Below are 23,939 nucleotides of genomic sequence, written 5' to 3'. Positions count from 1 at the left end.
AAGGTGAGTGCCTGAGGGGGGGGGGAGAAGAAGGTGAGTGCCTGAGGGGGGGGGGGGAGGAGTAAGAAGGTGAGTGCCTGAGGGGGGGGAGGAGGAAGAAGGTGAGTGCCTGAGAGGGGGGGGAAGAAGAAGGTGAGTGCCCGAGGGGGGGGGGAAGGAGGAGGAAGAAGGTTAGTGCCTGAGGGGGGAGGAGGAAGAAGGTTAGTGCCTGAGGGGGGCGCAGGGGCGCCGCCCCCCCCCATCCATGCGTCCAGCCCCCTAATCTGCATGCAGGGGCGTTCAATAGGATTTTTTTTTTTGCATCACCTGATTAGAGCCAGAGGCTCTAATAGGGCGATGCAAAGGGTGGACCCGGGGCGCAGAGCAGTGCATCCCGAGCCCACCCATTGCGTGACAATAGCGAATGAAAATTCGCTATTTTCACACCGATCCAACTCCTGGCCAATCAGGAAGCGCTTCCGATACGCGCTTCTTGATTGGCCACAAGACAAACCCCTTGCCATTAGCCGAGGAGGAGGCGGAAGGACTCATGGAGACGCGCCGCCGGTCACCGGTACTCAGAAGAAGCCGCTGCTGCTGGAAGGACTCGTGGAGACGCGCCGCCGGTCACCGGGACTGAGAAGAAGCCGCCCGCTGCCGCTCCAGGTAGGTAAGGGGGCACGCACGCTGATCTCTGCATTGGGGGCATGTACGCTGGTCACTGCATTGGGGGCATGTACGCTGGTCACTGCATTGGGGGCATGTACGCTGGTCGCTGCATTGGGGGCATGTATGCTGGTCGCTGCATTGGGGGCATGTATGCTGGTCGCTGCATTGGGGGCATGTATGCTGGTCGCTGCATTGGGGGCATGTATGCTGGTCACTGCATTGCGGGCATGTATGCTGGTCACTGCATTGGGGGCATGTATGCTGGTCTCTGCATTGGGGGCATGTATGCTGATCTCTGCATTGAAGGAGGCATGTACGCTGATCTCTGCATTGAAGGGGGCATGTACGCTGGTCACTGCATTGAAGGGGGAATGTACGCTGGTCACTGCATTGAAGGGGGCATGTACGCTGATCTCTGCATTGAAGGGGGCATGTACGCTGATCTCTGCATTGAAGGGGGCATGTACGCTGGTAACTGCATTGAAGGGGGAATGTACGCTGGTCACTGCATTGAAGGGGGCATGTACGCTGATCTCTGCATTGAAGGGGGCATGTACGCTGATCTCTGCATTGAAGGGGGCATGTACGCTGATCTCTGCATTGAAGGGGGAATGTACGCTGGTCACTGCATTGAAGGGGGCATGTACGCTGGTCACTGCATTGAAGGGGGCATGTACGCTGGTCACTGCATTGAAGGGGGCATGTATGCTGGTCTCTGCATTGGGGGCATGTATGCTGGTCACTGCATTCAGGGCATGTATGCTGATCTCTGCATTGAAGGGGGCATATACACTGATCTCTGCATTGAAGGGGGCATATACGCTGATCTCTGCATTGAAGGGGGCATGTCTGCTGGTCTCTGCATTGAAGGGGGCATGTACGCTGGTCACTGCATTGAAGGGGGCATGTACGCTGGTCACTGCATTGAAGGGGGCATGTACGCTGGTCACTGCATTGAAAGGGGGCACACTATACCTTAATTACTGAAGGCCCGTTTCTCACTTTTGCGACCTCAAAGTCACGCAATTTTTTACAGCGTTTTTTGCCGCAAAGCAATGCCTATTACATTTTTCTGTTTGCGCCCCCCTAACATTTTTGAGCACCAGCCGCCACTGTCCCCAATATACCTAGAACATTGTGCACATATTAATCTGCAAGTGTTCACAGATATGTATAGGTCAGAGTGTTTAACTGACAAAGAATGATGTGCCATAGAACTGCTGATGTGGATGTATTTTTCTGCTCTGTATCTAATAAATGCATACTTTACACCCCCCTTTCCAGTACCCCCCAGAGCTCTTCAGGCCCCCCCCCCCCACCAGTGCTCTTTAGCCCCCCCCCCCTCCCCCAGGACTCTTCAGCTCCCCACAGTGCTTTACAGCTCCCCCTATTTTCATAGATTTAGGCTAATATGTATTCTGCCACATATTTTTTGTAAAAGTGTATTTTGATTGGTTTGCAAAAAAGTTATTACATCTACAAACTATGGAACTTTTTATTTTTTAAATTTGTTTTTACTAGTAATGGCAGCGATCAGCGATTATTAGAGGGACTGCGACATTGCGGTGGACAAATCTGACACTAAACGACACTTTATATATTGACCCCCCAAAATAATACCTTGCCCCCCCTTTGCCACCCCTGTTTTAAAAGTCTAGCTCCGCCACTGTCTGGACGTTAACCTTGTCCTCTGTACAAGTTCACTCAGGACAGCTAAGACCAAACACTGCAAAGAGAAATGCTGGCAAATGACTCAGTCAATATATAACCAAGAAATGTCATGTGAGAGGGCCATTTGACCGTAAGTGCACAACACAAGAAAACTCCCCAGCACTCAGCTGTGCCACTTAGAAAACAATGCATGCACTGTGTTGGGTTTTTGTTTAACAAGAGAAAGGTAAATCGCAGTAAACTTTGGTCTTTGAGCAACTGTCATTCAGCTGATTTCTGGGAATTTAGTGTGAATGGCCTCCTGCACTACAATGAATAAGGGTTTTCTACATTAAATTAATTTAACAGATTTCCTTTTACAAGTGTAAACTGTGAAGAATACATGACAAGCCCATTTTTTATTAACTAGTAATAATTGAAGGAATGCCATAGAGCAAACAGTTGCTCTGACACATTTAGCTCAAGAGGATATTCAACCCACAAATTGCAGATTTCACAAAAATTTGGTTTTGCAGACTTTTCTGTGATTTCTGTGTGTGGGGGAGCATAGTAGGTGGGAAAAGGATTAGAACTTTTCAATCTCTCAACATTCTGCATGTTTTCTGGATTGTGCCTAGACTAGTACATTGTGAAGATGATAAAATGAAGGTAATGGAGTGTTTTAGCTGTAAGAGCATTTGCAGAAACATTTGGTGGTAGTGGCTATGGTCTTTTTGTCTTTTTCTTAACCACTTAAGCCCCGGAAGATTTTACCCCCTTCCTGACCAGGGTTTTTTTTGCGTTTTTATACTGCGTGACTTTAACGGACAATTGCGCGGTCGTGCGACGCTGTACCTAAACTAATTTGACGTCCTTTTTTTCCCACAAACAGAGCTTTCTTTTGGTGGTATTTGATCACCTGTGCGATTTTTTGATCATGCGCTATAAACAAAAAAAGAGCGTAAATTTTGCAAAAATAACAATATTTTTCACATTTTTTTTAAATGAAATTCCCAAAAAAATAAATGTAAAAATCAAAATTTTTTAACATTTTAGGCCAATTTGTTTTATGCTACATATGTTTGGTAAAAAAAATCACAAAAAGCGTATTTTGATTTGTTTGCGCAAAAGTTATTGCGTTTACTAACAAAGGGAAAGATTTTTGTCATTTTTGGTGTTTTTTTTTTTAACGAGTAATGGCGGCGATCTGCGATTTTTTTTTTTTTGCGGGACTGCGACATTGCGGCGGACAGATCGGACCCTTGACTGACATTTTTGACACTTTTGGGGTTACCAGTGAGATTACTGCAGTAATCAGTGCTATACATATGCACTGTTACTGTAAAAATTACACTGGCAGGGAAGGGGTTAACTGTATTGGAGAGGGAGGGGTTAAGTGTGTCCTAGGGGCGTGCTTCTAACTGTGATGGGACATGTCTACTATTGTAAAAACAGAGATAAACGGTTCTACATAGTAGAACCGTCTGATCTCCATTTTTACACAGGGGAGAATGACAGGCGGCTTGTTTACATAAGCCGCTCGCCTTTCTCCCTCTCTACCGACGATCGTAGTGTGACCGGCGGACATCGGGTCCGCCGGTCACACGCACGGACTCCTCAGTGAACGAGCCGGGCCTGCTATTGGCTCACAAGCCGGTCACAGGCTAGTGACGTATATATACGTCACTTTGCCTGGCCGGGGCTGACCGCCGCAGTATATCTACTTGCGGCGGTCGGCAAGCGGTTAAAGGGGTTGTAAAGTCAGAATAATTTTTATCTTAATGCATTAAGATAAAAAGCCTTCTGTGTGCAGAAGCCCCTCTCAGCCCCCTTAATACTTACCTGAGCCCCCCTCTCTATCCAGCGATGTCCATCTGGGACTCTCTCCTGATTGGCTGAGACACAGCAGCGGCGCCATTGGCTCCTGCTGCTGTCAATCAAACTCAGTTAGCCAATCGGGAGAGAGAGGGGGCAGGGTAGAACAGCAGTTCCGTGTCTGAATGAATGCACAGAGCCTCAGCTCGGCATTAGAAAGTCATGGGTTATCCAGTATTTCATTTTGATGAATGTCAGCCTCTCATCGCTTGTGAACAGCAATCTGATGCGTTTTTCTGTAAAGATGCCACCTGCCATACTAAATAATATTCCTGCAAAGACGCTGAAGGTTTGGCTAGTTGACATTTCTATGGCAAACAAGGCCACTTCAGGCCACCGGTCCAATTGCAGAGTCAGTTACCTTGGGGTAATTGGTTTTGTTTTTAGGGACCAGTCAGGAGTCCGGATAAGTTGTCACCACAAATTAGTCAATATAGTATACAGTCTGCATCCCTGTGGGGCAATATAAGTGGAGGGGACATCATTGCATCTTGCAGGGGCAAACATCTGGTTGGGGGAAGCTTGTAAGGTGCCTGCTGCTTTTGGTTGTGTCCTCAGATGCTTATATGAAAGGTCATAGCTTTACTTCTACACATTACAAAGGGGATGGAGCTGGCTTACAATAACCACAGAAAAAAAAGCTCAAAGCCAAAGATTTACATGTACCATCACCAGTGCTTTGCTTAGTGAAGTACCAAACCTCAGATTTTGTAACACACAATGTTACAGCAGTGGGACTGGTGTTAGAGCTTCTTAACCGCATCCCCTCACCTATAAAGCTTACCGTATATGTTGCAATCTTCTTTAGATCTACCAAAATTGTGTAATATGTGGAACTTCCTAAACTATCCAATTCGTTTCCAGTCAAGCAGGCCCTGGCAGTACATGATTGATATAGATCTTAAGGAGTTTGTGCAGTCAGATTTATTTTACTTAGTTTAGGAATTGAAATAAACAAACCATTATACCCACCTAGGTGGATGTAGCTAGCATTGGTTCAATGCTGCATCTGTCCCCCGCCACCTCTAATACAGGGAACTGAGGGATTGAACCCTGCTGATCACTCAGTTCTCAATCTTCAATGAGCAGAGAGCCGGTGACTGAAGCACTGGGCTGTGCAGGGGGCAGGGGCAGCTGGCTTAGTCTCCCTGCAGCTCGCTGACAAGGCTGAGCCAACTTCCGATTCAGGCATCTAGGTGGAACCCGACATTAAAGTTGGGTTGGATCCACAGCCTAGACCAGTTGAGTAATGTCAGCTGACAGCGAAGATAGCCTGCTGTCTGCTGAAAACGAGTCACAGAGTGCACAATGAAGTACACTCCCATGACCCATAGGGGAAGTAGGGCCCATACTATAGGCCTTATTTCTCCTTTAAACTTTATAATATCTTGAATATAACCAGAATGAATCTAATATGTGTTAGTGTCGTCATTCTTGTACAGTGTGCATCAGATCCGTGCGTTTGTGTTTGTGTTGTGGGGAGCTTTATTAAAATTAAAAGACTTACCTACCTCCTTCTAACACAGTTTCCCCAATCTCTGCACTCTGTGTCCCCCTCCAGTATGGCACATGCGAAATATGAGGCATATGATGTTAATTGGCAAGTCTGCAGAGGAAGGAAACCGGCAACCGATAATAGTGTGGGCCTCTTCTCTCATGTGCCATACTACATTACCCAACCAGAAAAATATAGCAGTGCGTTTTGCCTACGGGTGCAGGAATGTGTGGGATGTTTACACATTCCTGTACCCGCATATATGTGCGCCTAGCCTAATAAATAAAAAACGAATGCTGCCACCACATCTAGTGATTGATGAGATGCAATATATAACATTTTTGGTTTTGGGTGTAATACAATTTTAAGTACTTTTGCATTAGACCCAGAGCAAGCATGCTGTGACTAAGTGTCAGAAAAATATCAAATAATCTTCATCTCTGGCCTTGCTCTGGGTAAGCAACTCAAACAGCCACAAAGCCAAAATAACACCATAACTGCCAGGGAACTAGCATTCTCAAAAGGAGAGTTCATCAATGGCAGCTTCCATGAATCTTTCATGAGGTCCCTCTAATCATCTTTCATGAGGTCCCTCAAAGCTGCTTCATACACTTTTGATTTGGTTTGCTTGGCACCTATCACTACTCTTCTGCTGGTTCAACCATTTTGCCAGTGTATTAAACTAATGAATTCAATAGGATATTGAATAATAATTATAATTATTTTGGAACCAGTTCTGTGAATTGTTTTATAGTATCTGTATGCATTATATTGTCAAAAGCATCGGGATGCCCGCCTTTACACGCACATGAACTTTAAAGCCACCCCAGTCTTAGTCCGTAGGGTTCAATATTCAGTTGGCCCACTCTTTGCAGCTATAAAAGCTTCAGCTCATCTGGGAAGGCTGTCTACAAGGTTTAGGAGTGTGTCTACGGGAATGTTTGGCTATTCTTCCAGAAGCGCATTTGTGAGGTCAGGCACTGATGTTGGATGAGAAGGCCTGTCTCGCAGTCTCCACACTATATTATCCCAAAGGTGTTCTATCGGGTTGAGGTCAGGACTCTGTACAGGCCAGTCAAGTTCCTCCACCCCAAACTCGCTCATCCATGTCTTTATGGATCTTGCTTTGTTCACTGGTGCACAGTCACGTGGAAAAAGGAAGGGGCCATCCCAAAACTGTTCCCACAAGTTGGGAGCATGAAATTGTCCAAAATGTCTTGGTAGGCTGACACCTTAAGAGTTTCCTTCACTGGAACTAGGGGTCCAAGCCAAACCCCTGAAAAACAACCCCACATCATAATCCCCTCTCCACCAAATAATTTCGACCCGTACACAAAGCAAGGTCCATAAAGACATGGATGAGCGAGTTTGGGGTGGGGGAACTGACTGGCCTGCATAGTGTCCTGACTTCAACCTGATAGAACACCTTTGAGATGTATTAGAGAGGACACTGCAAGCCAGGCCTTCTCATCCACATCAGTGCCTGACCTCACAAATACGCTTCTGGAAGAATGGTCAAACATTCCCATAGACACACTCCTAAACCTTGTGGACAGCCTTCTCAGAAGAGTTGAAGCTGTTATAGCTGCAAGGGGTGGGCCAACTCAATATTGAACCTATGGACTAAGACTGGGATGCCATTAAAGTTCATGTGCCTGTAAGTTATGATTACTAGCTAGGTTCACTGAACCTTAAAGGGAGTATCATTTCTTTGGGTAATGACGTTCAAAGACAAACACAAGGCAGTAGGTTAAGGTTACACATGATGCATTTAATTGGTTTCTGCAGGGCATATTTGAATTATCCCAGTGTACAATGGAATACCGGTATACAGAATGTGCCTGGTGCATGCCTGTACCAGAATTTTTCTTCTTTTCTGTCTCCTATTTATTTGATTTTGCCTCTAGATACGAACAATTGTTCTCCAGCTAGTGCTACTCCAGAGTCTTTCTATGACCCGCTTAAGGATGAAAGGAGCAGTGCAAGGGTGAATGATTTGGGTAAATATTTCTATTACTGTGTTGTCATAGATGTAGCATTTATCTGTAAAGGCAACTTTTAACTATTAATCGTGAGCACTTTATACTGCGTATGCGTTTGTTGTTGATGCATATTATGCATAGAGACATGGAGAGTGCAGGTTCCCAGGGCGAAGTTCTGTGGCCTTCAGGTCATTTACCTCTCCCCAACTGGAGGGGTCTCTCTTCAAAAGAGCCCCTCAACAAGTACAAACAAGGGCTAGGGAGACCATGGAGTACTTTGTCAGGAGCCTTGCACCCCAGCGAGATTAGGGCGAGAAGGCCATTTCCAGACTTGTATAAAGTACTCGAAATTTCTACCTGAGTAAAAGTACAAGTGCTCGATCAAAAAGTGACTTAAGTAGAAGTGGAAGTGCTCGCAGAAAAAGTTACTTAAGTGGAAGTACTAAAGTATTCAACATTTTTTTTACTTAAGTATTGCAAGTAGTTTTTTCAAAAAAATTGCTACTTAAGTACTAAAAGTAAAAAGTACCAGTAGTTTTGAAACAAAAAAATTCTACTCAAGTACTGAAAGTAGAAGTAGAAGTACTGTGTTATGTAGTTATTAAAGAAAGAAGTCAAAAGTTTGAACATCATTTTGTTTTTTATTATTTCAAATGATTTATTCAAATGATTAACCTAAAGGACAATCACAATTCCTTAGGCTGTAACTTTTTGTAAACAAAAAACAGATAAAGTATGTCCCTCCCTTCCCCTTTTAAAGCATCCCTCCTTCTCTTCCCTGCCTGTTTTTTTTTTTTTCTCCACAGCTTATTGGTGCGCAAAATCATATATAAACCAATGTGATATACAACAATATATTCCAATAATGAAATAAAGGAAGAGTGTATGAAATCTAAGTCAATAAAAAGTTCAAAATATTGTGAATCTGCAAATATATATATGTGACAAAACAGCGCCCTGCACATTTTTTCTTGCACTTTTTTTGCACTTCATTTGACTTTTCTTTTTTATGATCACTACAAACTTAGCCCCCCTTACATTAGAGACCCCCCTTACATCAGAGACCCCCCAACGGAGCCCCTCTTACAACAGAAAACCCCCAACGGAGCCCCCTTACAACAGAAACCCCCCACAGAGGCCCCACTTACATCAGAGACCCCCCACACAGAGCACCCTTACAGCAGAGACCCCCCAGCCCCCACAAAGAGCCCCCCTTTACATCAGAGACCCCCCACACAGAGCCCCCCTTACATCAAAGACCCCCCACACAGAGCCCGCTTACATCAGAGACCCCCCCCACACAGAGCTCCCCTTACATCAGAGACCCCCCCCCCACAGAGCCCCCTTACATCAGAGCCCCCCACACAAAGCCCCCCTTACATCAGGGACCCCAACACAGAGCCCCCTTATATCAGAGACCATCCCCACACAAAGCCCCCTTACTTTAGAGACCCCTCACACAAAGCCCCCCTTACATCAGAGACCCCAACACAGAGCCCCCTTACATCAGAGACCATCCCCACAGAGCCCCCCTTACATCAGAGCCCCCCCCCCATAGAGCCCCTCCACACAGAGCTCCCCTTACATCAGAGCCCCTCCACACAGAGCTACCCTTACATCAGAGCCCCCCACATCAGAGCCCTCCCACACAGAGTCCCCCTTACATCAGAGACCCCCCCACACAGAGCCCCCTTACATCAGAGACCCCCACACATCAGAGATCCCCCACACAGAGACCCCTTACATCAGAGACCCCCACACAGAGCCCCCTTACATCAGGACCCCCACACAGAGCCCCCTTACACCAGAGACCCCCCACACAGAGCCTCCTTACATCAAAGACCCCCCACACAGCACCCCCTTACATCAGAGACCCCCCATACAGAACCCCCTTACATCAAAGACCCCCCACACAAAGCCCCTTTACATCAGAGACCCCCCACACAGAGCCCCCCTTACATCAGAGACCCCACACACAAAGCCCCCTTACTTTAGAGACCCCTCACACAAAGCCCCCCTTACATCCAGAGACCCCAACACAGAGCCCCCTTACATCAGAGACCATCCCCACAGAGCCCCCTTACATCAGAGCCCCCCCCATAGAGCCCCCCACAGAGCTCCCCCTACATCAGAGCCCCTCCACACAGAGCTCCCCTTACATCAGAGCCTCCCACATCAGAGCCCTCCCACACAGAGTCCCCCTTACATCAGAGCCCTCCCACACAGAGCCCCCCTTACATCAGAGACCCCCCTTACATCAGAGACCCCCCACACAGAGCCCCCTTACATCAGAGACCGCCCACACAAAGCCCCCCCTTACATCAGAGACCCCCCCATGTTTCCCTTAACCAAGATGGCCGCCAGTGCCTCGATCGCACTGCGCATGCGCACGTGCCTCTACTGCGCGGCCACCAGAATCCCCGCCTCCCAGCGCTGAGACGTCAGCGAATGGAGACAAGGAGGGGAGGAGCGGAGTGGCCAAAGGCCGCCACACATGTCAGAGCGCCGAGAGGCGCATGTGGGAGCACTCCACGCTGGCCCAGCAGAAGCCTGGAGCTGAACAACGCTACCCAAATGGCCAGAGACCAGGTACCCATGAAAAAGGGGGGTATCTTTACCTTTGCCTTCCTATAGAAAAGGGGAGGGGAGGGGGGAAGGCAGTATTGGGAGGATAATTGAAAGAGTAGGAGAGAGCAGTAAGGAGGGAAACCAAACAAAAAAGAAAAAGGGAAAGGCAGAGAAAAGTAACGATGCAGCACAAAAAAAAAATATCGGAGTAGAAGTATCGAAATCATCGAAAAAATGTAGTAAAGTAGAAGTAGGAGAAAAAAATTCTACTCTAGGAAAGTACAGATACCGCATTTCGGTACTTAAGTACAGTACTTAAGTAGTTCTACTTCGTTACTATACATCTCTGGCCATTTTTACATACTTTGCACTTTTATGTGTGCTGTGATTTCACGGTTCACTTTGTTCACAGGGGATTCAACAAGCACTGCACCAAAAAAAAATAAAAAAAAAAAATAACTTTGTACTTTCCTAAGCATAAGCAATGTAACATTAACCCCTTCACGCCTAAGGGTAAAACAAATCTTAAAGCCTAAGCACAATTTTGCAACTTTGACATGTGTTAGTAAAATCGTACAGATCATCACAACTATATGTACATCCAGGTGGATTATACCTTGTTTATTTTTTTCCAGGACAAATTGGGCTTTCCTTTGGTGGTAAATGGTTATGGATAGCTCCTGATTTTTTTTTTTTTTAATCAAGGAAAACTGGCTCATTATAGAAAAAAAATGTATTTAGCTGTATATTTCTGGTTACTACCATAACCTACCACCAAAGAACAATCCAAACCTAATTCTCCTGCTCCAAATGATCGCAGTGATACCAAAAATGTGTATGTTATTTGTGGTTTGTACACGTAGTATAGCTCAGAAAAAATAGTGCGCGTTTTGCTTCTTTCCTTTTTTTTGTCCTACCTAAAACACACTGACACTGATACTAATTAAAAAATATAATGACCCTGACCTTTGACCCAACCACTAACCCTGGCACTGACCCACTGTAGATCAAACTTTGACTAGGTATTTTTTCCTTATGTTTTTTTTTTTTAATTTATTTATTAATTTTACACCAACTTTTTTTTCTCTCTGCAAGGAGAAAGAGATACTATGTATCTCTCTCCTCTATTCATAGAGAGAGAAACACAGGGGCGGGCTTCACATTGACTGACCACTGTGGTAGCCAATCAGAGGCTACCACAGTGATCAGTTGACCTGGAAATCAGGAGTTTTGGGTCCCGATCGTAAGTACGGTGCCCGGAGCTCTCAGTGAGACCCTGGTCTCTGAAAGGGAGATACGCATATATGTGACCCCACAGAAAAAAGCCCACTTCCATGAGGGTGTATATGTTAGGTCAGTGTGAAGGGGTTAAAGAGAATCTGTAGCCAGGCTATGGAAATTAAAGTGTTTGCATAATTTTAAAATTATTATATCAAATATAAAATAAGCTCTCTCTAATTAATGTAGCTGCAGACATTTTGGAATAATTCATTCTTAAAGTAGAGCCAAAGGCAAAGTTTTTATCTTAATTGTACAGTAAAGGACACAGAACTGGTCTTCATAGATCATGGGTTATATGCTGTTACCTTCAGGTGATTGGACACTGGAAAAAACTTTTGCTCAGGCCACCCCTAGAGCATACCTATATAACCACGCTAACTCGGTGAGGCTACAGTTTTTTTCTAATGTCCTTAGGTGATTATAAATAGGATTTTTTTTAACCTCCTTAGCGGTATTCCCAAGTGTGGCTCGGGGTTAAATTTCAGTGCAATTAGCGGTAACCCCGAGCCACACTCGGGGTACCGCCAGGAGCATCGCTGGATCCTGAAAGAGGGGTTACTTACCTTGTCCCTGGGATCCAGCGATGTATCCTGGCAGTGTGCGGCGGCCGGATCTTCCGCCCGATGCTTGTGAGCCCCGGCTTCCGTCTCCTGCGACGTGACGCTCGCAGGGGGTGGAACCGGCGACAAATTCAAAAAGTTATACACACAAACACACTGATTACAATACAAAATAAAATAAATTGACATTAGTTTGCCCCCAAGTGCCCTTTCCTGCAGTTTTACTGTACTTTATATAATATATATATATATATATATATATATATATATATATATATATATATATATATATATATATATATATATATATATGTGTGTATGTATGTATGTATATATATATATATATATATATATATATATATATATATATATATATATATATATGTATATATATATATATATATATATATGTATATGTGTGTGTATATATATATATATATAAAATATATGTATACATATTTCTATATATACATACATACTTTAACTTATTTATAGTTATTTATTATACATACTTTAACTTATTTATTATATTATAATTTATGATTTTGTGTTTCAAACTTTATCATAACCAAGTTGTTATAAAGAAGAACGCACAGTAAAAAAAAAAAACATATATAAATAGTTGGTTTGGGCTGCTCATCATTAAGAATTACATGCAAAATAATGGTACTGCTTTCAGCACCTAAAATCCGAAACAATCATACCGCCAGGGAGGTTAACTGTTGAAGTTTTTTTATCTGAATTTTTTATCAACAATCTCATTGCTTATTGCCTTGAGCTACCAAGCCATTTCAAGATCTGTCGCCCTTGGTGTGTACTTCAGGGACCATACTTGAACCTCATTCTGTGAGGACATCCTGTAATGTTTGCTTTGGGCGATAGGGATGTTAGTCCTTTACCTTGGCAAGAAAGAAGTGCAATGTTTGAAGTTAACTGCAGGGTGTTATACAGGTCCAGGGCCATAATTCATTTGTATGGTTCCCAGACCCCGAAGACCCCTTCGGGGGTATGCCCACTGTGATGAGCAAAGCCTGGACCCTAAAAGATTCAGCTTCAAGAATAAAGTAAGAAAGGGTTTCCCTGTTTATAGATTCTGTTTCCTGGAATTAATCAACACTGTCTGCAGGGCATAGCACACTATGCGGTTTAGCAGGTAGAGGTTTTCTGTGTTTTTAACTTTATTGTGACAACCACTAACATTTTGTCTCTAACACTATTAAACTAACAAGCCCTATTAAAATTAGCTTTTTTCCCCCCTCCTATCTGGACTAAGCCTCAGAAGGATGAGATAATTGCCTCGTGCCTCTTAAATCAGATGATGTGTTTCTCACCTGTTCTGCTGTGAACACACGCAGGAAAATGCTGCATTCCCACAGCCATCTTCTATAGAAACACAGCCACAGGAACTCGGTCAACGCCTGGCATATAGTAGCTTCTTCTCTAAACATAAAAAAAAACACTGGGGATCCCCTAACAGTAATGAAGGCTCACAGGTGCAAGCAAGCTGGGACAAAAGGGCCAAATTGCTTTCCACAGCCTACAGGAAACACAGAACACCGGTATCCCAAAGCAATATCCTATTATGAAACCACTCCCGTCATCTGACTCTGGCTCCCTATCAGCTACACACCATGAAGCCTGTGTGACAAAAGCAGATTTCTCTGTCACTATATTTGTATTTTGTGGCACTTCTAGAACCTTAGTTTTCCATAGGTCTGAAATGCTACACGTCCTCCTTTTTTTTCTGACCGTTTAGGATTCAGTGGTAGAACCTCCTTACCTGAAGATATAGAGGAAATTACTAAGGACATGTTTCTGTTGTGGTGGCAGTGGAGGATTTATGTTCCCCAAAAGCTTATAAGCTACAGGTTATGGCTTTGCATCTCATGCTTTCCAAAGTGGACACACTAATTGATGCATACTATCCTAACAACCCCTATGGCTACTAAGAGGCTGGACAAGTCTAAAATGACTTTTCTAATACAAGCACAGAGTGCACTTTGGGACTGACTTAATCCTACAAAGGGTTATACTCCTAAGCTGGAAAAGGATTTAAAAAATAAATAGTCTATCCCAGTTGTGGATTCTACCATTTCAGTTCTCAGTGAACACCTTACAGTTCCTATTAAGGATGTTCCCTCCTTTAAGGATTTGGCTCACAGGCATTTTGAAGCCCTCGTAAAGGCCTTATTTGCTCAGTGCATTCATGTCACAGGTTACCAGGATGACCTCCCACTGAAGGAATCCTCAGTTGCAACTTTGTCTGCCAAAGTGCAGAAGACTATTAAGTTCCTTCATACCTTTGACTGGATAATCAACATTTTCAAGTCTGCTCTCTAGCCCTCACATTGTCTGGATTACCTGGGCCTAGTCTTGGACACAGCCCAATCCAGAACCTTCCTACCTCAGGAGAAAATTGCCTTCCTCAATCTTGAGTAAAGAAAATTGAGGAGAAAACACACCTCAATTTTCTTCTGCATCAGGGTTCTGGGCTTCATAATGACCGCCTTTGAAGCAGTTCCCTCTACCCAGTTTTACACTAGAACCCATCAAGCCAACACCCTTAAGACATGGAATAGGCATATATATTTTTTGGTCACCCAATGCTTATATCCAGGCAAGTAAAGATATCCCTAGCATGGCAGATCTCCAGTAATGCCCTGGATTTGAGAAAAGCATTCCTTCACAGAAAAGATGGGTGTCTTGCAGAGCTTACAACTTGACTGACCCCTGACTGTTCAGGGGACATGGTCCCTACAGGATCCCCCCCATGAACATTCAGGAACTGATAGCCATCAGATTGTATCTTTAACATTGGACCTTGGGCTGGAAATCATAGGCTTAGATTATCTGTATCATGGAAGATTGTCACTCCAGCATATACTGGGATGTTTGATGTGAGGTTATACTCAAACATTAAACCCTTAACCCTTAAACATTTAATCCTAAACATTATAAAACCCTTATGTTGTTTGTGGGCCTGTTGGCAGTTTTATATTGCTATGTTGTTGCCCATCCCTCATTTTTATTGCTTGGGTACGTCCCAGGGTCTATGAATACCGGTCTTGTACAATTAAGATAATAGGATTGTTGACTTACCTATAAATTCCTTATCTTTGAGTACAGCACAGGACATAGGTCCCACCCCTCTGAGTTTTGATTACTCCTTATTGTTTTCTAAAAAACTGGAGCCTCACAGGGTAGGCAGGGTTAAATGGACATGCGCTAGGGTTGACCCTAGCAAAAGTTGTTGCAAGTGTCCGATCACCTGAAGGTAGCAGAATCGAAACAATGGTTTATGAATATCAGTCCTGTATCCTGCACCACACTCCAAGATAAGGAATTTACCAGTAAGTTGAAATTCCTATTTTTCTCACTATGGATAAGTATAATGTTTGGTGCAGTTGCACTTGTATTCTTTTTTTTTTTTTTTTTTTTTTTTATGGGTCTTATGGGCAGGCTGGTGATTTTACAAGTCCATTCTCTTCTGCTAAGTGCTAATACATAATTATACATAACACTGTGATACTAGCAGCTAACAGTAGAGAGCAGTAGAACCTTAAAGTTGCCCACCCTTTCCACCATTCCTACTGGTCAGTAGCACAGCCTATCATAGTTATAGACTGTGTGGGTTTGTAGAATTTAAAGAAAATTAATATGTGGGGAGTATAGGAGCACAAAAAGTCTAGTCTGAATATAGAACATTTCATAAATTAAACCGCTGTCTATTTTTTTTCATAACACAGTGACTTTAAACACCTTTAACAATGCTGCACAAGCTGAAGATAATCATACAAGTACGACAACACCAATTTCTCAGAAATCTTCCTTGCAGGTAATCCCCTTGACAGTTTTTGAATGTGAGTATTATCAGCAATACCACCAGTGTTTCACTGCAAATAATAAAAAGTTGAACACACGGTTCACGCAGGGTCTAAAGCTGAAATCACCATAGAAAAAAAATTATAAAAGTATACCACCCCAAAGTATACCTAGTGGGTTGCACCTTCCAATGGGGTCCACGCATGCAAAGTATACTCTCTCTATTCAGTTCTATAGGGTGTGTAGTCTGCTATAAGGGTGCAGTTACACTTTTTTTTCAAATATAAGTTTTTATTGAAGCAGGGAAAGGGAGACATCTCGAACAATACACAAGTAGTGTAAATGTCAAAACAAACAGAAACATAGAAGAAAGCATTATTGTATACACCAACAGCATGTTAATAACAGGTCCAGCACTTCCCTCGCTTGCTTTTATGGAGGTGAAATAAGAAAGATGAAAGAAAGGTCGAAGGGGGGGGGGGGCAAACGAGGAGGAAAGAAGTAACAGGAGGAGAGAGAGGAGAATAGAGAGATAGGGGGGGGGGAGGCTAAGGGTAGGGGCAGTTATACTTTATCCCTGTCACTGACATAAAGGTATAACTACCTTTACCCATACTTTAAACATAAGTTATGTTTCTAGAATTATTGCTCTCACTCCAGTGTTAGTGGCTAGCACAAGCTTTTTTTTTTTTCCCTACTAGGCGCCCCCAAACCTTGATGCGTTTCTTTACATGGATGTGGAGTGGAGGTGTTTTTATTTTTGGGGGGGGGGCAAAGCCAAGCCTCCTATGTGATAGCATTTTGCTGTGAACATTCTGAAGCTAATGGAACACAATGCCCACTTTGGGGGTATACGTAGAAACAATCCTGTACAGTCAGCAGTCAACTTGTGAAATTTACATGTAGTACGTGCACAACTCCCGCTACTGTGGACACATGTATTATGTTTGTGGCATTGAAAAGGTTAAAGCAGAACTCTAGTTTTATGTAAGATACCTCCACATTCTTAAAGAAAGAACAACTCTATCTATTTTCAGGGGTTTTCTAGCCAGTTTAAGGACTTCACAAGTCTTTCCTCCTCTGAAGATATCAGTATGACACCAACGTCTCAGAAATCTTCCTCACAGGTAATTCTCTTGACAACCACTGAATGTGTTTTCATTGCAGGTAGTAAAGGATTTATTACATAGGTTATGCAGAGTCCAAAGCTGAAATTTTAACAGAGTAAAAAGTATAAAACCCCTTTAAGGCATTGTTTGTATTCTAGTATTTGAGGGGCTATAAGTTATACCCAGTGGAAACCATCTTTTATTGGGGCCTACGCACATACAGTCTTTATTTCCTCCTATAGAGATAGTCTTTTTATCTGTGTGTGTGTGTATATGTTCATACACTCTGTGTGTGTGTGTGTGTGTGTGTGTGTGTGTGTGTGTGTGTGTGTGTGTGTGTGTGTGTGTGTGTGTGTGTGTGTGTGTGTGTGTGTGTGTGTGTGTATATATATATATATATATATATATATATATATATATATATATATATATACAGTGGGTACGGAAAGTATTCAGACCCCCTTAAATTTTTCACTCTTTGTTATATTGCAGCCATTTGCTAAAATCATTTAAGTTCATTTTTCTTCCTCATGAATGTACACATAGCACCCCATACTGACAGAAAAACTGAAATATCACATGGTCCTAAGTATTCAGACCCTTTTCTGTGACACTCGTATATTTAACTCAGGTGCTTTCCATTTCTTCTGATCATCCTTGAGATGGTTCTACACCTTCATTTGAGTCCAGCTGTGTTTGATTATACTGATTGGACTTGATTAGGAAAGCCACACACCTGTCTATATAAGACCTTCCAGATCACAATGCATGTCAGAGCAAATGAGAATCATGAGGTCAAAGGAACTGCCTGAAGAGCTCAGAGACAGAATTGTGGCAAGGCACAGATCTGGCCAAGGTTACAAAAAGATTTCTGCTGCACTTAAGGTTCCTAAGAGCACAGTGGCCTCCATAATCCTCAAATGGAAGATGTTTGGGATGACCAGAACCCTTCCTAGAGCTGGCCGTCCGGCCAAACTGAGCTATCGGGGGAGAAGAGCCTTGGTGAGAGAGGAAAAGAAGAACCCAAAGATCACTGTGGCTGAGCTCCAGAGATGCAGTCAGGAGATGGGAGAAAGTTGTAGAAAGTCAACCATCACTGCAGCCCTCCACCAGTCGGGGCTTTATGGCAGAGTGGCCCGACGGAAGCCTCTCCTCAGTGTAAGACACATGAAAGCCCGCATGGAGTTTGCTAAAAAACACCTGAAGGACTCCAAGATGGTGAGAAATAAGATTCTCTGGTCTGATGAGACCAAAATAGAACTTTTTGGCCTTAATTCTAAGTGGTATGTGTGGAGAAAACCAGGCACTGCTCATCACCTGTCCAATACAGTCCCAACAGTGAAGCATGGTGGTGGCAGCATCATGCTGTGGGGGTGTTTTTCAGCTGCAGGGACAGGATGACTGGTTGCAATCGAGGGAAAGATGAATGCGGCCAAGTACAGGGATATCCTGGACAAAAACCTTCTCCAGAGTGCTCTGGACCTCAGACTGGGCCGAAGGTTTACCTTCCAACAAGACAATGACCCTAAGGACACAGCTAAAATAACGAAGGAGTGGCTTCACAACAACTTCGTGACTGTTCTTGAATGGCCCAGCCAGAGCCCTGACTTAAACCCAATTGAGCATCTCTGGAGAGACCTAAAAATGGCTGTCCACCAACGTTTACCATCCAACCTGACAGAACTGGAGAGGATCTGCAAGAAGGAATGGCAGAGGATCCCCAAATCCAGGTGTGAAAGACTTGTTGCATCTTTCCCAAAAAGACTCCTGGCTGTATTAGATCAAAAGGGGGCTTCTACTAAATACTGAGCAAAGGGTCTGAATACTTAGGACCATGTGATATTTCAGTTTTTCTTTTTTAATAAATCTGCAACAATGTCAACAATTCTGTGTTTTTCTGTCAGTATGGGGTGCTATGTGTACATTCATGAGGAAGAAGAATGAACTTAAATGATTTTAGCAAATGGCTGCAATATAACAAAGAGTGAAAAATTTAAGGGGGTATGAATACTTTCCGTACCCACTGTATATATACAGTGGGTACGGAAAGTTTTCAGACCCCCTTACATTTTTCACTCTTTGTTATATTGCAGCCATTTGCTAAAATCATTTAAGTTTATTCTTCTTCCTCATGAATGTACACATAGCACCCCATACTGACAGAAAAACACAGAATTGTTGACATTGTTGCAGATTTATTAAAAAAGAAAAACTGAAATATCACATGGTCCTAAGTATTCAGACCCTTTGCTGTGACACTCATATATTTAACTCAGGTGCTTTCCATTTCTTCTGATCATCCTTGAGATGGTTCTACACCTCCACTTGAGTCCAGCTGTGTTTGATTATACTGATTGGACTTGATTAGGAAAGCCACACACCTGTCTATATAAGACCTTCCAGATCACAATGCATGTCAGAGCAAATGAGAATCATGAGGTCAAAGGAACTGCCTGAAGAGCTCAGAGACAGAATTGTGGCAAGGCACAGATCTGGCCAAGGTTACAAAAAGATTTCTGCTGCACTTAAGGTTCCTAAGAGCACAGTGGCCTCCATAATCCTCAAATGGAAGACGTTTGGGACGACCAGAACCCTTCCTAGAGCTGGCCGTCCGGCCAAACTGAGCTATCTGGGGAGAAGAGCCTTGGTGAGAGAGGTAAAGAAGAACCCAAAGATCACTGTGGCTGAGCTCCAGAGATGCAGTCAGGAGATGGGAGAAAGTTGTAGAAAGTCAACCATCACTGCAGCCCTCCACCAGTCGGGGCTTTATGGCAGAGTGGCCCGACGGAAGCCTCTCCTCAGTGTAAGACACTTGAAAGCCGCATGGAGTTTGCTAAAAAACACCTGAAGGACTCCAAGATGGTGAGAAATAAGATTCTCTGGTCTGATGAGACCAAAATAAAACTTTTTGGCCTTAATTCTAAGCGGTATGTGTGGAGAAAACCAGGCACTGCTCATCACCTGTCCAATACAGTCCCAACAGTGAAGCATGGTGGTGGCAGCATCATGCTGTGGGGGTGTTTTTCAGCTGCAGGGACAGGACGACTGGTTGCAATCGAAGGAAAGATGAATGCGGCCAAGTACAGGGATATCCTGGACAAAAACCTTCTCCATAGTGCTCTGGACCTCAGACTGGGCCGAAGGTTTACCTTCCAACAAGACAATGACCCTAAGCACACAGCTAAAATAACGAAGGAGTGGCTTCACAACAACTCCGTGACTGTTCTTGAATGGCCCAGCCAGAGCCCTGACTTAAACCCAATTGAGCATCTCTGGAGAGACCTAAAAATGGCTGTCCACCAACGTTTACCATCCAACCTGACAGAACTGGAGAGGATCTGCAAGGAGGAATGGCAGAGGATCCCCAAATCCAGGTGTGAAAGACTTGTTGCATCTTTCCCAAAAAGACTCCTGGCTGTATTAGATCAAAAGGGGGCTTCTACTAAATACTGAGCAAAGGGTCTGAATACTTAGGACCATGTGATATTTCAGTTTTTCTTTTTTAATAAATCTGCAACAATGTCAACAATTCTGTGTTTTTCTGTCAGTATGGGGTGCTATGTGTACATTCATGAGGAAGAAGAATGAACTTAAATGATTTTAGCAAATGGCTGCAATATAACAAAGAGTGAAAAATTTAAGGGGGTCTGAATACTTTCCGTACCCACTGTATATATATATATATATATATATATATATACATATACACACACAGTACTGTGTGAAAAAATGCTGTAAATTAGGAATGCTTTCAGAAATATAGACGTGTTAAGTTTATTTTTTATAAATGAACAAAATGGAAAGTAAATGAACAAAAGAGAAATCCAAACCAAATTAATGTTTGATTTGGATTTCACCCTTTGCCTTCAAAACAGCATCAATTCTTCTAAGTACACTTGCACACAGTTTTTGAAAGAACTCCACAAGTAGGTTGTTCCAAACATCTTGGAGAACTAACCACAGATCATCTATGGATGTAGGCTGCCTCAAATCCTTCTGTCTCTTCATGAAATCCCAGACAGACTTGATGATGTTGAGATCAGGGCTCTGTGGGGGCCAAACCATCACTTCCATGATTCCTTGTTCTTTACACTGAAGATAGTTCCTAATGACATTGGCTGTATGTTTGGGGTTGTTGCCCTGCTGCAGAAGAGATTTGGGGCAAATCGCAGGCCTCCCTGATGGTATGGCGTGATGGAAGTATCTGCCTGTATTTCTCAGCATTGAGGACATCATTGATCCAAGTCTTCAACTGTATTTGCAGAAATGCAGTCCCAACTGTGCAAGGAACCTCCACCGTGCTTCACTGTTTCCTGCAGACATTCATTATTGTGCCACTCTCCGGCGCTTCATGAACAAACTGCCTTTTGCTACAGCCAAATAATTCAAATTTGAACTCATCAGTCCATTGGATTCCCGTCTGTTCATTTACTTTCCATTTTGTTAATTGATAAAAATAAACTAGCAGCACTTCTATTCCTAAAAAAAAAAAAAAAAAAAAAGCATTCCTAATTTACAGCACTTTTTTTCCTCTTTCTCTCAGATTGGATACAATGCACAGCTGCTCAAGATTCAGTCTTCTCCAGTTTTAGTAAATGTTCTTAAATTACCACCCCCCCCTTCTGTCCCAAAACTGTTGCACATATTTTCAATGGAAGGCCGCTTATTTGGAACATGGCTTGTGTAATACCAAGTCCAGTAGCTCAACTTCTAACACAAATAAGGCTTTTACAGTTCATCCCCAGACACTCCTTTCTTCTTTATAAAATAAGTGACGTCAGGAAGCAGAGGTCTGAAGCAACAACACTGGTTAACTAGGATGGTGGATAAAGGACTGCAAGATTAAACCATTAAGGTCCATATGCAAAGTAGATCGGCCAACATTTATAGCTCAATGGAGATATGCACAGCTGTCTCAGTTTATTCAGAGTCTTCCGCAACCTATTCGCTCTCTTAAGGGCCATACACACTATACAATTGTCTTTAGATTTTTTCCTTTAGATTTACCAAACCATATAATATGAGGTCAAACCTAAACACTTTCAATTTGTATGCAATCAGGCAGGCCCTTGCACTACATAATAAACAAGCAAAAAATTGGGGGAACAAACCCTGAACATGTATATCTAAAGCCGGTGGAGCTATGGACCAAGCAACATGTATATTAAAAAAGAATAGCGCAACCATGTAAAAGAAATGACTATCAAATATGGAGACCATCCATAAATAAAAATGGGGATTTAGTTCCACCATATGGCCATATCGTGCTCAAGCCCACCACTGCGTCAAAGTACCCCATTATCGGTGGGTGGGATTTTTTCCTTTAGATTTACCAAACCATATAATATGAGGTCAAACCTAAACACTTTCAATTTGTATGCAATCAGGCAGGCCCTTGCACTACATAATTGAAGGTAAATTTAAAGGAAATCTAACAATAAAAGTTGTATAGTGTGTATACAGCTTAAATGGATTGAACCCTATCGAAGCAATTATGCAACATAAAGACCCACCACAGCACTGTATTTCACTTTTTTTTATAAAGCTCCACTGCAAAATCCGCGCTTCCCAGATTATAAAGCCCGTTGGGAAACAGACTTGCAAATTAGACTTGCAGATAAACAAAAAGAGAAGGCTATACAACTCTCTTACATGTCCGCCACTTAATGCAGAATAGCGGAGGTAAATTTTAAACTCTTTACTCTATGGTATTATACAGCAGTAAAATTGCATGCGATGTTCACGTCAAACTCAACCCTCTGCTGGAGAGATTGTGGAGATCGAGAAACACATGGGCATATATGGTGTTCTTGCCCTAAGATCTGCCTGTTTTGGGAGGAAGTGGCAAAGTTGATCTCTCTGATAAAGGGGGAAGAAATTAGACTTGAACTATTTACATTTCTATTCCACTGTACGGAATAGGTCAGTATAGAACAACTCTGACCCCAAACTTATTAAACACAGGAAAATCTCTGATTCCATTATACTAGGGAAAGCAGTCTACACCTACTATATATTGCAAAATGCAGCGCTTCAAAAGAAATCCATATAGGAAAAATAGGAAAAGTAAAAAGTCCAAAGGTGTAAAGTTCATATCAAAATGCCAGACTAGATCCTCCACCAAGATGTATGATTCACATTAAGGTGCCAAATCCAATCCTCCACCTACACTGATGAACACACTGACCCTTACCACATAAGGTGGACCACTATTTCCATAATGGTCAAATGCTCATTGTGTGATTTAACAAGGATCACACAGCCTTAGATCTGGATCAATCATAATCAATATATGCTCATCCACATCCAAAGTTTTGGCACATAGGGATCAAAATAAATCCGCAGGAGAGCCTCATAGTGTAGTAAGTTAGTTCACAATTTATTGATAATCACAGAATAACACTCAGCAATCGGACAGCAAATATCGCCTGTAAACCGCAATACAATGGAAATGTTTCAGACCCACAAAATGGCCGACCTCTGTGCATGCAAAACCGACTCCTCCGAAAGCATTTCATCATACAGACATCATCAGGAGCATGGTTCTGCATGCGTACAATGTCTTTATATATGATTGGGGCCGGAAATGAATCGGCCTCCTGAAAAATGCATTCCAAATGAAAAAGCAGCTGAACCAACAACTACCGATTGGGAAATCACATTCGCCCACGCTATGTAAACATAATGAGTAATTCATAACCCAAATTGGGCTGCATGAAAAGACAATAATATGCACCAAAAAATATAATAATTGATAGAGCTGACCAAATCTAGGTGAATATTAAAATAGTTATATTAAAAAACATCAGCAACGGAAGTCAAATCACAATAGCGACATCTTGTGGCCAGAAACCACCTGTACTATAGTCAAGACTGATCTCAATATATATAATACATAATGATTAGATCAAAACTTTAAAAAAATAAAATTTAAATAAATAAAAAATAA

General features: G+C 42.9%; 1 protein-coding gene across 2 annotated transcripts in view; it reads left to right on the top strand.

Annotated features, from left to right (window-relative positions):
• Positions 1–23,939, top strand: part of KANSL1L (KAT8 regulatory NSL complex subunit 1 like) — a 147,028-nt gene that overhangs the window by 100,898 nt on the left and 22,191 nt on the right. For both annotated transcript variants that reach the window (XM_082261898.1, XM_082261899.1), the window contains exons 9-11: positions 7,576–7,668; positions 15,806–15,894; positions 16,919–17,008. In XM_082261898.1, the coding sequence (XP_082118024.1) occupies positions 7,576–7,668; positions 15,806–15,894; positions 16,919–17,008 (272 nt within the window). The remainder of the gene's footprint in view (positions 1–7,575; positions 7,669–15,805; positions 15,895–16,918; positions 17,009–23,939) is intronic.

This window comes from Pelophylax lessonae, assembly GCF_965119305.1.
Source record: "Pelophylax lessonae genome assembly, chromosome: 6".
NCBI lineage: Eukaryota > Metazoa > Chordata > Amphibia > Anura > Ranidae > Pelophylax > Pelophylax lessonae.
This window is presented reverse-complemented; position numbering and strand designations above follow the sequence as displayed.